We start from the raw sequence: 18,150 nt of genomic DNA on the forward strand, positions 1-18,150 counted from the left end.
AAAAAGCATATAGTACATTTTTTACCTAAATTGAGGGAAAACTAAGGCAACACTTTTTTATTGACTATGTCTGACCCCAATCAAATACTCCAGGTTTGAATTTGAATGCAAAGGCTAGAAATCATCTGCTCCCCCCCAGTGGCTGTTTTTCTTGCCTACCTTACATCTGTTTGTCTCCCCCTACAGACCAGGTGAGAAACAGCTACCAGCTGTGCAACAATGGGACCCTGAGAGTGATGTATGCTAATGGTATGGGCATCAGCTTTCACACCGAGCCGCACATCCTGGCAGGCTCTGTCAGCCCTACAATTGGTCGCAGGAACATCACCCTGCCCACTGACAACGGCCTCAACTCCATTGAATGGCGTCTGCGCAAGGAGCAGACCAAGGGCAAGGTCACTGTGTTTGGAAGGAAGCTAAGAGTGAGTTGACCTTTTCCATTTTTCATGTGTTTAAAAATAATTATTTAACACACTTAACATCTTTGCATAAAAATATAAACATTTCCTCAAATTAACCTTTCCATTTTCCCTTTTCTTTAGGCTCATGGCCGTAATCTTCTCTCCATTGATTTTGACCGTAACACACGCACAGAGAAGATTTATGATGATCACAGAAAGTTCACGCTGCGCATCATGTATGACGCTCAGGGCCGACCAGCTATGTGGTTGCCCAGCAGCAGCCTGGCAGTGGTCAATGTGTCGTATTCTACCACCGGACAGCTTGTCGGGCTGCAGAGAGGGAGCATGAGTGAGAGAACTGAATTTGACCCACAGGGACGCATCCTGTCTCGCTCTTTTGTGGACGGGAAGGTGTGGAGCTACAGCTACCTTGACAAAGTAAGTACATTTATCTTAAATATTGTCATCTAAATTAGATATAAAATTATACCAAGGCAAGGCAATAGCAGTAACGAATAGTAATTTGAATTGCAGAATTGAGTAAAATAATACATCATTTTCATGGTTATGAAGATTCAAATTTATCAGCTGAGAGCAAATTACTCCTGGTGCTATTTCACAGGAGGCAAGTCACCCATTGATAATGCTATTATATTAATCCGTATTTCTGCCTCCCTCTGCACTTCCAGTCCATGGTGTTGCTCCTGCAGAGCCAGAGACAGTACGTCTTTGAGTTTGATGCCTCAGGTCGGGTCACAGCTGTCACCATGCCCAGTGTGGCCCGCCACACCATGTTCACACACGTCTCAGTTGGCTACATCCGCAACACCTACAACCCCCCAGAGAGCAACGCCTCCATCATCCATGACTTCAGTGAGGATGGCAGACCTCAGGCCACGCATTACCTGGGCACCGGCCGGCGTGTCCTCTACAAGTACGGCAAGCTGGCAAAGCTGTCAGAGATTGTGTACGACAGCACTGCAGTCACTTTTGGATATGATGAGACAGCTGGTGTGCTGAAGATGGTCAACCTGCAGAGTGGGGGCTTCTCTTGCACCATCCGCTATCGCAAAATGGGCCCACTTATCGACAAGCAGATTTACCGCTTCAGTGAGGAGGGAATGGTCAACGCTAGGTTTGACTACACCTACCATGACAACAGCTTCCGTATCGCCAGCATGAAGCCAGTTATCAGTGAGACGCCACTGCCTGTTGACCTTTACCGATACGACGAGATCTCTGGAAAGGTACAGAAATGTTGTTCCTATGTACTATGTCTTTTAATCTCTTTTGAGCGATGGTGTACACAATTGCCAGAGGACTCACCCTTTCTCTAAATCTACAGGTGGAGCACTTTGGAAAGTTCGGAGTCATTTACTATGACATCAATCAGATCATCACCACAGCCGTTATGACACTGAGCAAGCATTTCGACACCCATGGTCGCATCAAAGAGGTGCAGTACGAGATCTTCCGTTCACTCATGTACTGGATGACAGTGCAGTACGACAGCATGGGACGGGTGGTAAAGAGAGAGCTCAAAATTGGGCCCTACGCTAACACCACTCAGTACCGTTATGATTATGACGGAGACGGACAGCTCAGTGGCGTCAAGGTGAATATACTGTGTGGAGAGTTGGTATATTGTGGATTTTTAGGTACTGTCTTATCTTTAGAACCTTTTATAGGTCATGACACTTAGTATGACTCACTCTAATCTGTCATTGACATTACACTACACAAATAGGCAAAAACTTATGGAATCACTGTAATAAACTTCCATGTTTCCTCCAGGTGAATGACTGGTCTACCTGGCGCTACAGCTACGACCTGAATGGTAACCTCCATCTGCTGAATCCTGGAAACAGTGCCCGCATCTTGCCGCTACGCTATGACCTCAGAGACCGCATCACACGCCTGGGAGATGTCCAGTACCGCCTGGATGAGGACGGGTTCCTCAGCCAGCGTGGTTCAGATGTTTTTGACTATAACTCTAAAGGTCAGCTACTGAGGGCCTACAATCGAGGCCCCGGCGGGTGGAGCGTTGTGTATCACTATGACGGGCTGGGCCGCAGGGTGTCCACAAGAAACAGCCTGGGACAGCACCTTCAGTTCTTCTACGCTGACCTCAACCACCCAACCAGGGTCACACATATCTTTAACCACTCCAGCTCGGACATCTCATCGCTCTACTATGACCTGCAGGTAGGCGTGGGTGTATATCTATCAATATCCTTTCCTCATATTTTAACATATCAGCATATATTGAATAATCTTTCCTGGCAAACCTGAACACAGATTGTAGTTGGGGCAATGCAGCTGTGAATTGCAGAAAACCTTATCCTAAAGCATATATAAATGTCTCATGATCAGGGTCATTTGTTCGCCATGGAGGTGAGCAGTGGAGAGGAATACTACATAGCTTCTGACAACACTGGCACACCGCTGGCTGTCTTCAGCAGCAATGGACAAATGATCAAACAGGTAATACACAAATCAGCTTTGAATCTCACTTTTTTGCAATCAATCACTGGTACAAAAAATGTTGTAACATTGTGGTAAAAACAACATGAGATCTGCATACAGAGGCTTCTGTCATGACAAAAGCTACCTTTTACAAGACACTAAGTCCTTATCAGCTCCAGGGGTGCTCTTCTGTACCTGACACAGTGTTCTGACCTTTCCATCAGAGGCAGAGCTGAGAATCACCAAAAACAAACTGAATCTGCTTGTGTCACCCAGGTGCAGTACACAGCCTACGGAGAAGTGTACCTGGACTCCAACCCAGAGTTCCAACTGGTGGTCGGTTTCCATGGTGGTCTCTATGACCCCTTGACTAAGCTGGTCCACTTCACCCAGCGGGACTACGACGTCTTGGCCGGGCGCTGGACCTCTCCTGACTACAGCATGTGGCCCAAGATAGGGAAGGATCCCTCTCCATTTAATTTGTACATGTTCAAGAACAACAACCCCCTCAGCGACATGCTGGATGTCAAGAATTATGTCACAGGTAGAGGATTAATATATATTAATATGTGTGTTCAATTTCTTTTGTATGAATATTTCTACATAATTTAGCAATTTTATAATCTGTCTAAAACTAGGCATTTATTCAAAGCTTTCCATTTCCCCATTGCCATTTCAAAATTTCACTAAAATAAACAGTAAATGTTTCACACAAAACATTTTACAAAGTAAACAGACAGTCAATAAAGTAGAATATTCAGGTAAAATTGTCGCTGTAATTGTCAGATAAGTTCAAAAAGGCACATGTATATCCCCAGAACAAACTCAGGCTTGCTTGTTATGTCCTGACATTGTCTTTGTTATCCCTCGTGTGCAGAACAACAGTTTCTTATGCACAATATAGTTTATGTAAGTAACAATGTACTACAGATGGCACGGTAGCTGATAGCTTTGCATAACACCATATGATCCACAGGAGCAAATACACTTTAACTTTTTTTATGATAAGAAATGATCCATTTGCTACCGTGTTTAACTTTGTTATTCAGCAAATGAATTTCCCTCCTGTCTGCTGTAGATGTGAAGAGCTGGCTGGTGATGTTTGGCTTCCAGCTTAGTAACATAATCCCAGGGTTCCCTCGACACTCGCTCTACTTTGTGGAGCCACCGTATGAGCTGCAGGCCACCCAGCACTGTGAGAACGGACAGGTAAGGACTAATGTGCTGAAAACATAGCCTTCAGCAGGATTAAAGCCAATATTAACGGCTTTTCTTATGAATGTTAATGTTAGTACAGATTCCAGTCATCTTTCCCAGTGACATTTACTAATTGCAGTCAGTTGTGACATTACCATATCTTCAACAAAGTGACAAAGCTTTCTTCTTTTTTCTCATGCAGCTCATCACCGGTGTGCAGCAGGCAGCAGAGCGTCACAACCAGGCATTCATGGCCCTGGAGGGTCGTCTGCTGAACAAAGAACGCAGAAGACGCAAGGACAAGCCCGGGCACTGGTTTGGCACTAGCACCCCCATTATAGGCCGAGGGGTAATGCTTGCTCTAAAGGAAGGCAGAGTGGTGGCTGGTGTGTCAGCTTTGGCCAGTGATGACAGCCGTAAAGTGGCTCTGGTGCTCAATGGCGCCCAGTACCTCGAAGGTACCCATTATACCCAGGATGGGAAAGACTGTCACTACTTTGTGAAAGTAGGCTCTGCTGACAGTGATCTGTTGGCTCTGGGGCTTACCAACGGGCGTAAGTCACTAGAGAGTGGTATCAATGTAACGGTGAGTGGCCGCTCGAGGAGAGGAGTGACTGTAGAGTTCGCAGTTCCATCCTTAGTACTGAGTGTTCGGTACGGGCTCGCTGTGGATGTGGTGGATGAAGAGAAGGTAAGACTGTTGGAGCTGGCCAGGCAGAGAGCCTTGGCTGGGGCCTGGGCCAAGGAACAGCAGAGGGCCAGGGATGGGAAGGGAGGCAGTCGCCTCTGGACGGAAGGGGAGAGACAGCAGCTTCTAACGACAGGTAGAGTACAAGGCTATGATGGCTACTATGTACTGCCTGTGGAGCAGTACCCAGAACTGGCTGACAGCAGCAACAACATCCAGTTCCTCAGACAGAATGAGATGGGCAAGAGGTAACAGCCCACCTGAACTTGCTTGGAGGGCAGACTCTTCCCTCTCTTCCACTTTCACTTCTCTAGATCCTGCTCCTTTTTCCTACCCAGCCTCCTCAACCCTACTCCTTTCAAAACCCATGGAGAATTAACCAACAAACGGGGTTACTCGCGGAACGCTGCAGGGACTTTTGAAAAGAATGACTTATCAGAAAACATATTGTTAATTTTACTGCCATAGGCAAAAAATTTAAAGTTTGGTCAAATGATTCTTTTTTTTTGAAAAAACTTTGAACAACTGAAAAAGCACTGAAGAACTTTGAGAACTGTTGCTTAATGAACAAGAAGATTCCCCTTTTTAAAAAAGATAGTGATATTTTCGCCCATATTTTTTGGGTCACACTGAGAGCGGCCATGACAGCTACTGAACAAACAGTGGAGTTGTACTGCGCTGGCGGTGAAGGCTTGTCTGTCTCTAATAAACACTAAAGGCATAGGGACCAAAGTGGAGACAAAGCCACTTCAGAGTGCAGCCATTACAACAACACATCAACGGAGGACATCATAAACAGCGACAGACAAGGCAATGTTAAAGGTCGTCCAATACTATGAGTCGTCTCCCTGTCTCAGGCCTCCCATCGTCCACCACGGACCAGTCCTCTGCTGCTGAGGCAGCGCACATCCAACCAAGCAACACACAAGCTAACGGCATCCTTGAACAAGTCCAAGCTGTTAACTGACTAGAAAATAAACTTTTTAAAAAAACACAGTCAAAAAAAGTGATGGCTATATTTGTGGACAGTGGTATCACACAGCATTGTTTATTTTGAAATGGGGAGAAGAATCATATTACTACATATGTGTCCGACTACACTAAATTTCAGGATGTTGCGTATACTGTAGATGCCGTAGTTTTGTACGTTTCAGTCGCGGTAGAATTGTGAGACTTTCACCAAGGCACTTCTGTACAGAACGATCAAACACAACACTCACAGTCCAGAAAACATGCTAAGTTAGTATTTATTTTATTCTTTTTTATTTATTTATTCTTAGTACTATATGACAATCATGAATGAGTCACCAGTTCTATTCCAAATGAATATTAATGGATGAGTTTATTTTCTTTTGTAAAATATGTACGAAATGTTCATTTTGTTTTTGTATTAATTTCAGTTTGCTGCCAGGGCAAATAATAGTCACTCTCAAAAAGAATAATTTATGTAATAAAGTGTTTTAAAAAAACGGTTTATACTTTAAATAAAGTCTTTAAAACTGTGAAATCTGTTTTTTCGAAATATATTTCGATGTACAGTGTATAGACCTACCTTTATGCAGCACAGTAGAATATTGTCCAGAATATCAAGTTTTATATTTCTAAGAGGAAGTGGCTTGTAATGTGCAAAATCTTTAGCTGGTCTTACTACTCTAGAGTTTTGTGGCACTCTAATATTCCATATCTACAATATCAATCCCCAGTTTGTTGTTTTTGACTGTTTTTTGTTTGGAAGCAGAGATATTTCTGTCCTAGATCCCAACAGCAGTAGCAGTAATGGATCCCTCTCACTGTGAAGAGACTCGTGCTGGATGTCATAATGTACCAAATCAGTATTATCAAAGGATGATTCTTATACATTCACTGAAACGAGACTCTTCTGAGAACCTTATCAATAAAACATAATTGTTTACTTCAACTGAGCCACGTGTAGTTCACTTTCATCTCATTTTTGTGTTTGAAGATTATTGATGTTCTTTTTACAGTAGCAACTTCGAACAGACTTCAGTGATGTGAATTTACATGAGTTGCATTTCAAAACAGTCTTTGTGAGTGTTGTTTTTTCCTTCTTTGTTAATTATGCATCAACCTTGCTGATAAGGTACATTTATGCTCCAGATATTCTACACAATGAATACATAAATAACACTGATGTCTTAATGGCATGTCAGTAAACAACCATGCACAACTACTGTCTTCCTCTCTCCAAGGATATTCCTTACATTCTTGATTCCACGTACACAGGGGCCAATATTTTTCACACTGACTGCTCATCGATTTTGATGTGCTTTTAAGAAGCCATTACAATTATCCCTGTTAACTCCTAAGTGCTTGTAGATAAATGTTATCTCCTAGGATTCTATTGAATTTGAGATGTCTTGTCACGTCTCAGCAGTGGTGGAAGACAGTGAAGTGTGTATAATCAATATTTTAATAACAACGGATCAGATGGCTATGTATAATGTGAAAGGAGTTCCTCGTAGTGATTAACCCACTGAAAATGATCACCCGACTCTGCAGCTCCCCACAGATCTATCTAGCTGGCTGTCTAAACTCATTATTTTGGTGGTTCAGCCTGCAACTCTACAGTTCTGGTTCTCACAGCTCCCATAGTTTGGTTTTCAGCCACAGCAGGAAGCTTGTTTTTGTAAAAAAAAAAAAAAAAAAAAGCAGACAAAGTTTGCCACTATCTGGTGAATATAGTGGAGAATTTGGCAGCTGAAAGAGCCAGATATATTTCCCTCAGGAGTTAGCAGATACCAAAAACAGAGCTGAAAGGAGAGTGAATATTGTACCTAGAGTCACCAAGTGGACACAAACAGGAATCCAAAAATGTTAATGGTGCTCCCGAGCTGCTGGATGTGTAAATACAAAACAGTTTGCTAACACGTTCACCATTTCAGCTTAAAGGGTGATAATGTGTCAATGTTGTGTTCACAGTTTGTTTCTGTTGCCCCCAAGTGGCCAATTAAAATCAGTTAATGCAGGTTTAGGTAGTGGCACTACCCAATGCATTTACGTCCTGTACTTTAGCAATAAAAAGACCTTTAAGTAAAATAAATGCACTTAACACATAAGCAGTACTTTAATGTAGTTATGGTTAAATTAATATACTGTTGAGTAGTTTAATCAATAACAATGCATCATATGTTGTGCACTAATTCCTCATTTTGTATGTAAAATCTTAATCAGCAATGTAACTACAAACTGTACTTGTAAGATAATTGTAGTGGAGTAAAACAGTAGAAGTACAGTATTTCCCTTTGAACTGTAGTGGAGTAACAGTATTAAGCAGCATGGCTTTTGTGAAACATATTGTTAATGCATCAGGCAGGCAGCCATGTTGCAACCAACATCCTGCTCTAGCAACTGTGTTATAAATAGTTGAATGGATCCCGCCAAGCCCCGACAGCTACAGTATACTGATCTATACTCCCTACTTTTAACCCCACACAGCACTCACACACATACACACAAATGACAAAGCCTTCCATTTCATGGGAATAAATTATTTTAATGCAAGTTTCTCATCCAAAGCAAAAAAGGCATCTAACAGATCATTTGGTTTCTTCTGTTAAGCAATCACAACTCCTTTTTTTTTCTTCATATTTTCAGTTTTATCTCCAAGGTATGTAATAAAAATAATATTTGAATAATTTTTCATATCAAGATCACCATGAAAAAAAAAAAAACATTGAGGCCATCGAATGTTAACAGTAATCAAACATAAATCACTGTCATCTTTAAAAATGCATTCCATTTATTATCATATGATTTCACTTGAAGACAAACATCGGCAAAAACGGCTTCTGTGCAATGAAAGGGGTACATTTCAAGCATTAGCTTCTTCAGAGCGCCCTGTAGCTCATTAGCAGCCAGGGTCTTGGTGGCCTTTGGGTCCAGGAAAAGGGGTAGTCCTTGGCGATGGGAAGTGGCATAGCTGAAGGGGGGTTAGGGAAGGTTGGAGATGGTTGAGAGGGCAGGCAGGAGTAGTATCTTACAGAGGTAATCATCATAAAGTGCCAAAGAGCCTCACACTAGATGAGCCTGAGATCCAAGTACACTGTATGCGTGCATGTGTTATTGTGTATGTACCTTAGTGTGTGCGTGTGTGTTTGTGTGTGTGTGTGTGTGTGTGTGTCCGCGCGTGCATATGTGCGTGCATGTCTGTGTGTGCGTTTGTGCCTGTTGTGTGTTGGTGTAAGATTACAGAGAAGAGCCTGAGATTCAGGTTATGTTTAGAAGCTCAGTTACAAGCAGCTACAGAGTAGCCCCTAGACAGGGTCAGTCATGTCAGTCAGTGCTGAGGGCTGCACATAAAAGACGCCCACATGGGATCAAGGCTTATATTTATAGACGAGCAAGACTTGTCGAGGAAATAGAAGGGTGATTTTGAGGGAGTGCGAGGTTTAAGGCTGATGGGGGGAGAGGGTGATGGGGTTCGAGGCACAGAAATGAGGGGCAAGTGGGTAATGGGAGTGAACAGTTGGGGAATACGTTATGTCAGCATGTCCCAGAGACAGCAGCAACACAGAGCTGTCCAGCAGGCTGTCAGGCATGTGTCTCCTGTGTCGTCTCTTCTTCTGTCCTCCACCACATACACTGGAGAGAAAAAACAGAGAGAGAGAGAGAGACAGAGAGAGAGAGAGAGAGAGAGAGAGAGAGAAGGAGGAAAGAAGAAGAGTTGGAAAGAATGGAGCACAATTTAAACAAAGCAATTAGTGATTCCTTTTCTAAAATTCCATAAAACCAGAGATAATTCTCAGAATTACACTGTCAAGTATTCAGCAGTGAGTTCAAGTGTAACCATGGCTGCTATGATTTTCCCCTAATTACGTTCATCATGGGAGGCACATCACCATGGTAATGCCATAGCAGCCCAGAGCCATGATCAGACAGCGTTTTACAGCTGAGTAACATTAGCAGCTCTTTCAGGTATCATTGACCAATGAAATGAGAGCTTTTTCCGAACTACACACCTCCTTGCTCCAACACGGAATTTCGCTTTACTCCACATGTACAGCAGTGGCTTTATTTAACCTTCCTCCCATGCCTCTAAATTTGTCACGTGAAAGGAATTTGTTAGCCATATGTGAGCTTTACCATCTGCTCCAGACAAAGAAAAAAACAAGTCAAACAACAGGCCTGAACGAATACATGTCCCCTTCCTTGTGTTTGTGATTAATCATTCATGTGGAGGGAAACACTCATCCAGCTTTTAACAACCAGGAGCAGTGACTCATGACACAGGTTAGTGCGTTACCAAGGTGACCAGCTGCTGGTCAATAGAAAAAGTGAAGCTCGCTGGCTGCTTATCATGGACTGAACTCTGATAATGATATGATAAGATTAATGATTGGCCAATATTTTTAAATTAACGTCTCTATCAAAATGGAACAAAGTGAGAATCTCGATAACAGAACGCTCTCCTCTGATCAGCCAGGAGAGGCTTATCTAAAGTCAGTTACACAAGCTGTAACACCTCACCGCTTGCTTTAATACATAAAGGTGTTAACTGTGCTTTCGGGAAGCTCGACTGTTCTCTTTGCATATTCATTTTGAATATTTTACAATGACACATGTGCTTTTTGTTTCACAGCTTGTACTACACTCTAATCTGGATGCTCAGTTGGGAGGTGCTACAGCATTAACACACCTTTTATCTTAAACCTTGCTCGACTTCACACTTTTTACTCTACATTCTGACAGGTTTTGCATTTACGCAGTCCCAGCCGCTGAAACAATTAATTCATCAATCAATTAGTCAACACCTTGGGCTTTAAGAAATTGTGAAATTTTTCACTATTTTCTGATGTACTATAAGCCAAAAAGTAAAAAATCAATATGGCATATAAATGGTAGATTAACTGATAATGAAAATAATAGGCCTCTTTCACAGTAGACATTTTCACTTATCATAGCAGGAAAAGCATTGGTGTGGATAATAACATTATGGTGTCAAGTGTCCCAGTAAGCCATGACAAAATGAGCTTGCATGATCAGTACCAGGAAACCGAAACAAATAATGGAATTCGGCCATCATTGATTATATCACTTGCAACTATGCTTTTCCAATTGTGGAATGTCAAAATGTCTTCTGTGAAAGAGGCCTGGCTAGGGACACTATCGAGGGGCCTCTACACCCAGCAAGGCAAGGATCACATGACTAACAGACAGCCGAAGGTGCCAGCGGGCTAATTTAAGGTAGTATTAGGAAAATTATCAGAATGCCCTACATTAAAAAGGGACAAACTTTTTTGTTTTGACAAATTGGGATTTCAATGATGCAAAACATTTCAAATGTTAAAGTGATTGTGGGAGAAACATACTGACGACATGTAGCAATCATTCATCCAAAAAATGACAATATACTGTAAGGATCCCTTCAGTATGAATTACTTTCCAATTTCTGTTTCAGTTCTTTTATCACAGAAATTTCCTTCGCATTCTTTAATTGTGTGAGTCAGTCGCACAGCAAAACACTTCTACTACCTTTGTTCAGATTGTCTTGCTGGAGGAATATCAGATAATGAAGAAGGCACAGCTCAGTGCTACTCTGTTAAAAGATGTCATTTTCAGCAATCAATACCTACTAAAATGTATCCACTATTTAAAACAAATTCTTATAGAACAAGATGATCAAACCCAAAGTCTGTGTGTGTCTGGGCTACTAGATAACACTGTAGTCGCTTGCACAGCTTGCTAATGCTAGCGAGGCTAACCCCATTGTTCACGTGACCTTCTGCTTGCTGGCCGTTGCGGTCCCTTTAGTCTCTCCCAATGCAGCCCTATTCCCAGTCCCATTATGAAAAAAATTGCCTGCAGACGGACAAAAAAGTAAATACGGCCTCAGATGCTAAAATAATTTATTTATTCCAGGAGCAAAAGGTACCGCAATGTGGGAAATGTGACAAAAGTAAACATTTTGGTAAAAAGTATTGGTTCTTTTTGCATCTGAAAAGCTTCTTCTACTATTTGTGTCAGGGCATAGCCAATTTGTCTACATAATGGGACTGTTGATTTTTGCTACACTACTTTGACACACCATTCAAGAGTGCAAATTCTTTCCCAATTCTTCAACTTTGCTATTCCCTGCCAACATGTGTCTTCTCGTATCATCAGTGGTCTTCCAACCATTCTGTTCTTCGTCATTATGAATACTGTACCTATCTGCTTCAATCTCTGTTGTGTGTTACAACTCACCTGTGTTTTTGGGAGCTTCCCCATACATAGGCCCAGGAGGGGGTCCCCCCTGCCAGCCAAACTGTGGTTGTCCAGCGTACCCTTGATAGGGAGGCTGTTCTGGGCCAGGATAAGGACCTCCAGGGCCCATTTGTCCGACAGGGTAGTTAGGGTAAGCTGGATTAGGCTGCTCCATGTTCACAGGGTATCCCTGTGGAGGAAATCCCTGAGGTGGGTAGCCCTGTGGTGGTGGGCCCTGGCCTGGGTAGCCATGTGGTGGTGGGCCCTGGCCTGGGTAGCCAGGAGCAGTGGGGCCATTGCCTGGGTATGGAGGGGGCTGCTCAAAATTCATCTTTGGGTTGAAAAAAACACCTAAATAACAAGAAAATAGGATGATGTGCATTAATAATGGCAGCACAGAAATGACAGGCAGAGGATCCATCTCCTATGTATTCATCAATGCCAGTAGAGAATGCACACAATACAGTAAGGTATGTCACATATATATATATGATATTAAAGGAACCTGTTTTTCTGCTTTCATGCAGACATACCTGTAGAAGAATATGATATGGATAATGTGCAATGAAAATTATATACACACATAAAATACTCTTACTGTTATATAGCGCATATATTATGAAATATGATATATTGATTTTCCTACAACAGCCGTACACATTTTTTGGTTACTGAAAGCAACAATCCTTCAACATAGCTTGCAGTTATCTTTATAAGATTAGATGTGAATGCACCTTAATTTCATTATGTTTAATAAAAAGTGAAAGAACCGAACAATATGTGGTATTGTATGGACCGCAGGGAGAATGCTAGTGAGTGTGTGTCTGTCAATGTGTGTCTGTGTGTAGGTGTAATTCAGCCTCTAGGGTCACATTAGGCAGTGAATTCCTCTGAGTCCGGATACAAGAACACAACATTTTCAGACAGGCACAAAAATGATGCAACTGTTTCCCAGAAGAGAAAAGTCTATAGCATGTAGTTTCATTTAGTTGTCTTCCCTAATCCTTCAACCCATCTCCTGCCATGTCATGACTTTACGGCACACAAAAATAGTCCCTCCAGCCACAAGACAGAAGAGCATTTCATTTTATAGATATTATTTTATAGTTTGTTGAGGGTGTCTCATGAATCAATGGCCAATCACAACCCACATCTGCCCGACCAGAGATAAACACCATTATCTTACTGTTCACACACAGATTTAACAAATGGAGGAGTCAGCTTCAGTCTGCAGGGTGTGGCTAATCAATTGAACCATGGGAAAGAGAGGGATGGAAAGAGATTGAAGTGACCATACAGGCCTGTACTGGTTGTAGAGTGTCTTCACACTTGGTTTTCCTCTTTACTCAGAAACACACGGTGTCACACAGACACACACACGTGACACGTCAAATCAACACCACACATTCATTGTTTCCATGTGATGTGTGAGCCGAACGCGAGAAGGAAGATTTAAGAAACCATGCTGCTGCCTATCTGAGAACTGTTCCAATGTTTAACCCATATAGAAAGCACAATAAATGATCATGATCAGCTAAGTGTCAAAAGGCTATTTGTTCCACTCTAGACCTCGTGAGTGGGAAGGGCATTTCCCGACTTACCACCAATAGCCTCTGATAAGGCAGATCCGGGTCCACCACTACCACCATTCTAGCCTTCATCACTGGATTTGCTCATGTAGAACAGCCATAACAAAGGAAAGTGGGCCAGATGGAAAACTGCATCTCTACTAGGCCTCTCAGGATTCCTCTGTCACACTGTATATGTACACTATAAACATCTAAATAGCACTCTGAGAACTCCTCTCTGCTGAGCTTCTCCACCCACATCTAATCTTCCGTCTACCAAAAAGCAATGCAGCAGTGGTAGCTGTAAACTGAATTGTATCAAGAGGCATTTCTCGAATTGGTAGACACAAAACTGTTTGCCAGTGCCTTTATTTACACTTATTATCTGTGCTGGAAAAACCAACATTGTATTTATTAGGTTCAAAGGTATGGTGATTTTTTTATTATTAATACCAAAGTTTAAGGGCGGGTATTGGGTACGGTTAGACCTGATAAGATACTAGAGTAGAGTTAACAGTAGAGTAAATGTCATACTAATTTCTAAATACCATGAAAGAGTCAGACTAAATAGAGGTTGAATAGAAATGAAAGGAATATTGCTGTTAATGAAGTACTAAATAACAATTACTACTCGCTTTAACATCAGCAATAAGCTTCTCTGCGCAGTGTTTATTAACAGATGGCTGGACAGTTCACCACCTGAATGTGTTTTAAAGCTACTGACAGATGGCAAGGCCTCTGTAACTATGGTTACCAAGTTCCCGGAGGAGCAGAATGATCCCAGGTGATTTGTTTTTGTTATACCTTAAGGCAGCGAGGAGTAGTAAAATAACATAATTAACAGATATCTCTTTGTCCCTGTTAACAGAGAGGCTTCTTTTGACGGCTGTCGGACCTTTGTCCCAGCTCATCTGCGACTACAGAGTGTTCCATTACTGGCTAAAGGCTGAGAAAGGGTTTCTTTCAAAGGGACTTTACAAATAATCAGTAATCTGACACCAATAAGGATGTCCATAGCATCAAAGTTCCCCTTGTAGGTCACTTTGCCTTTATTGCACTTGTCTTTAGCATCAGATTAGGTTTTGATGAGAAGTGATTTACAGGTTTTACTTGTGTAAAACAAAAAAAAACAGTATGTATTTATGTTCACTGTATGAGTGTATGTTCATTTGCATGCGTGTCATTTGTTTTTCCCCATTTGGACTGACTGAGCTCATGTTTCCACAACACTATTGTGGTGATAATATCAAGTACAGACATACACACATAGACTTGGACAGTACACTTGAGACATCTCTGAATCCATCAGATCCCTCTGAACCAAATGGCAATGTATATATTGACAAAAGGAGTGAAAATGCATAGTCAGTTCACAAACAAATGTGTCATTATAACGGCAGCATCAAACTCTTTACAATTAAAAAGCCACTTAAATGGTGGAAGTTGCTAACGTTAATCAAAAATAATACCCCTGTAGACAAAAAAAGGCCCCTGATCAAATAAATTAAATTCTGTAAAATCCATTCAGGGCTGCTAGCATCAGCTGTTAAGCTGATATATAGGAAATGTCAATGTTCTGGTTATAAAGTACAATGACAGGATACTGAGAGAACTTGCATGAATTTACAAGCTTTCTTTTATATATATATATATATATATATATTAGTTTAAACAGGGAACGCATTGGACCAATTCAATTAATGATTTAAAACTTTAAGGCAAAATATCCAGTAGAAATATTACATATTAACACTATAAACTCTTAGTTCTATGTCTAAAAGTATGGACTAAAAAATGTACGTCTAAAGAACAAATCTATGTTGACCTAGTTTATTAAAAAAAAAAGGGCTTCATTTAATTAAGACGAGGCTTACACAGGCTGAGCTTTCCATGTTACACAGCAGCTCTGTAACCTGGCAGCCTATGTTTACCTTCTCTACATCTAGAGACACATCAGAGGACACAAAGGCTGGGTGTATCCGAGAACAGCCCATTGGACCTCATTAGGAAGAATCAGAACCACGACTATCTCACACAACAGGCAAACGCAAGTACTCACAGTAGTCACGACAAACTGATACAATAACAAAAAAATAAATAATAATAATAATAACCATAATGATTCACAAGACAGTAACCATAAACGTTGATGCTACATTTAGCCTCATAGCATTAATTAAGTGTTCGGCTACAGAGCACGTTTGTTAAAAGCTTAAATACCATATTAACCTTTATTAGTATGAGCAGCCATTGAATATTAATACAGGTAGTGGTATTAATACTTTCTCGCCGGCACTGCGACATTAAGATTATCAATATAAACGTTAAGAAATAGAATAGAATAGAAGTGGCACCTGCAGGCCACAACCCATAGCACTGTTCAGTTATCCCCCCCCTAAGTTCATGATGACTAGGCTCATAAACACATAAAACACAAGAGTTACGGCCATGTGAGGACCACTTACCTTAGAATAAACAGTGTCCCAGTGTGTGCTGATTTTGCAAAGCGCGTTTAGAAAGAAACTGTCTTCAGCGTTTATTACTATTTTTTTTTTTTCTTTATTTTTTTTACCGCAATGAGCGACCCTCTCTTGTCTCTAGAAACCCAGTGCGTATCTCGCTTGCGGGACGTGACGTCATTTGTAGGTTACGGCGCGGGGAGTGGTGCTAGTCGCCGAGCAAGAGACGGGATTGGCTGCTGCCACGGCCGCCGCTCGCCGCGTCCAATCACAAGCCAGAGCGATGAATAGAGGGGGGGACGTAAGGGAAAAAGGGAATGACTCCTGATCATATGACTTGATAAAAGATTGAATAGCACTTCATCACCCAGTCAATGACGAAATCAACACGGGGAGAGAGAATGACCTAAGATGAGTTACCAATAAACGTTAATCATTAATTAGTGACCTATTCGCTCTCGCCCTTGGAATTTGATTATTTTAACAAGCTTATGGAAACTCGGCAGCTCTGACACGTTATCAGAAAACATGGCACTAATATTAATTTAGAATACGATGCAATTATGTATAAATGTTAGCAAATGTTTTAGAGCTCTTGTTTGACCACTTCCTAGTGTTTTTTTTTTTTACTTATTACTCCTATATCAGCAAACTTTGGGTAAGATGCATTACTGGTTTTCTCCCAGCAGATGTCAGCCTATTCCCAGTCTATTCTCTGAAGTGGAGGTTCTTGCTGTTTTGCCTTTGAATAGGCAGTGAGTTGTTAAATTGTTGTGTTATCATGTGAGCTAATGCACAGTGTTTTTATTTTGGTTGTCTGAAATTTAATTAGCAACATCACATGCCACTCAGTGACTGACCCCCCAAAATGTAGACTCATTCATATGGGGAGCACTTAAGATACCTGTATGCCAAAAGTAAAAGTTCTGCATTCACAATGTTACTTTAGAAAAAAGAGTCAGTACTATTAGAAAATATATCATAATATCATATATGTATATATTTATACGAGTACTCATTATGCAACAGAATGGCATCTGTATTAAATACTGGATCATTTTAATTACTGCTGCATTAACATATAAGCAGCATTTTAATCTTAAAGCAGGTTGAGGTGGAGCTATATCACATACATTTGTGTAGTCAGTCTATATGTATATTGTATGTATTGTATAACATATATTATATATTATTAATCTCTGAAGCAACTTTGTAACTATAGCTGTCAAATAAATACAGCCATGCATATGTCACACACACACACACACACACACACACACACACACACACACACACACATTCATTGGGTGGTAGAGTTGGGAGACAGGATTGTGAAACATAATCTCAGTTCCTCCATCAGACATGACATTACATGAGTACAGTATGAATATAGTACCATGCCAGCAGCCAGCCAACATGACAGCTGCCATTCACAGTGCAACTTAAAAGGAACTGGTCTCTATTCTGCAAGGTGATACCAGACCCTGTAGCAACATGTGATGATGCTTGCACAATGGGTGTACAATTGGTAATCTATGTAAACAGAGCTGTATACCAGTGGTGTCCCAAAGAAACAAGGACCTGGCCTTTGACATATACACACTAAACTATGTTTACAGCTTGAACAAAGTTATGCATGGAAAATATGTTGGTGAAAGGTACTATTACTGGGGACATATTATGCAATAGCCTGGCAGCAGCTATTAAATGTCTGATCTGGGACTGTCCTATCAGAGATTTTGCAACAAACAGCAAGGGAATCATACGCTTTAAGACTGAGCCAAATACAGGGCAACACAGTGTGTCCTGCATTGTCATTTGAAACATGTTTGTCGCAGTGAAAAACAAGGCCAAGATTTGTTTGCAGTGTAGTATTTCTTGTTACTTTCTACACTTTAAGACTTTAAATACACAGTTCTTTGTAGCAAACCTCAACTGCAAGGGCTACACAGGTTAATACAAAGATGAAATATGCTCGTATATGAAGTGTAATCTAAAAAACAGCTTGTGCCTCAGATTCTATTTCAAAGCACAGCAGTGATCTAGGAACTGAATAGTATTTTACTGGGGTACTCAACAAAAGTCAGCCTGTAAAATGGTTGGCTGAATTCATGCAATGTAAATGTTTCCGTAAATGTAATGTACATTTAGTTTTGTGAATGTGTGTT

The 18,150-nt window shown here is 41.2% G+C and overlaps 2 protein-coding genes across 21 annotated transcripts in view; one reads left to right on the top strand and one right to left on the bottom strand.

The window, feature by feature from the left end:
* tenm2a (teneurin transmembrane protein 2a) overlaps positions 1–6,670 on the top strand; it is a 196,296-nt gene extending 189,626 nt beyond the window's left edge. For all 20 annotated transcript variants that reach the window (XM_051419667.1, XM_051419669.1, XM_051419668.1 and 17 more), the window contains 9 exons: positions 187–422; positions 543–839; positions 1,091–1,648; positions 1,747–2,016; positions 2,196–2,606; positions 2,775–2,885; positions 3,144–3,411; positions 3,946–4,076; positions 4,267–6,670. In XM_051419667.1, coding sequence (XP_051275627.1) covers positions 187–422; positions 543–839; positions 1,091–1,648; positions 1,747–2,016; positions 2,196–2,606; positions 2,775–2,885; positions 3,144–3,411; positions 3,946–4,076; positions 4,267–5,004 — 3,020 coding nt within the window. In that variant the 3' untranslated portion in view covers positions 5,005–6,670. The remainder of the gene's footprint in view (positions 1–186; positions 423–542; positions 840–1,090; positions 1,649–1,746; positions 2,017–2,195; positions 2,607–2,774; positions 2,886–3,143; positions 3,412–3,945; positions 4,077–4,266) is intronic.
* Positions 6,671–8,245: 1,575 nt separating this feature from the next.
* On the bottom strand, positions 8,246–16,157 carry zgc:165573 (cysteine-rich and transmembrane domain-containing protein 1). The gene is made up of 3 exons (XM_051420546.1): positions 15,989–16,157; positions 11,956–12,306; positions 8,246–9,354 (listed from the first exon to the last, which is right to left on the bottom strand). The coding sequence occupies exons 2-3, from the start codon at positions 12,284–12,286 to the stop codon at positions 9,251–9,253; spliced, it is 435 nt and encodes a 144-aa protein (XP_051276506.1). The 5' UTR covers positions 12,287–12,306; positions 15,989–16,157; the 3' UTR covers positions 8,246–9,250.
* Positions 16,158–18,150: the final 1,993 nt, after the last annotated feature.

This window comes from Dicentrarchus labrax, unplaced genomic scaffold, assembly GCF_905237075.1.
Source record: "Dicentrarchus labrax unplaced genomic scaffold, dlabrax2021, whole genome shotgun sequence".
Taxonomy (NCBI): domain Eukaryota; kingdom Metazoa; phylum Chordata; class Actinopteri; family Moronidae; genus Dicentrarchus; species Dicentrarchus labrax.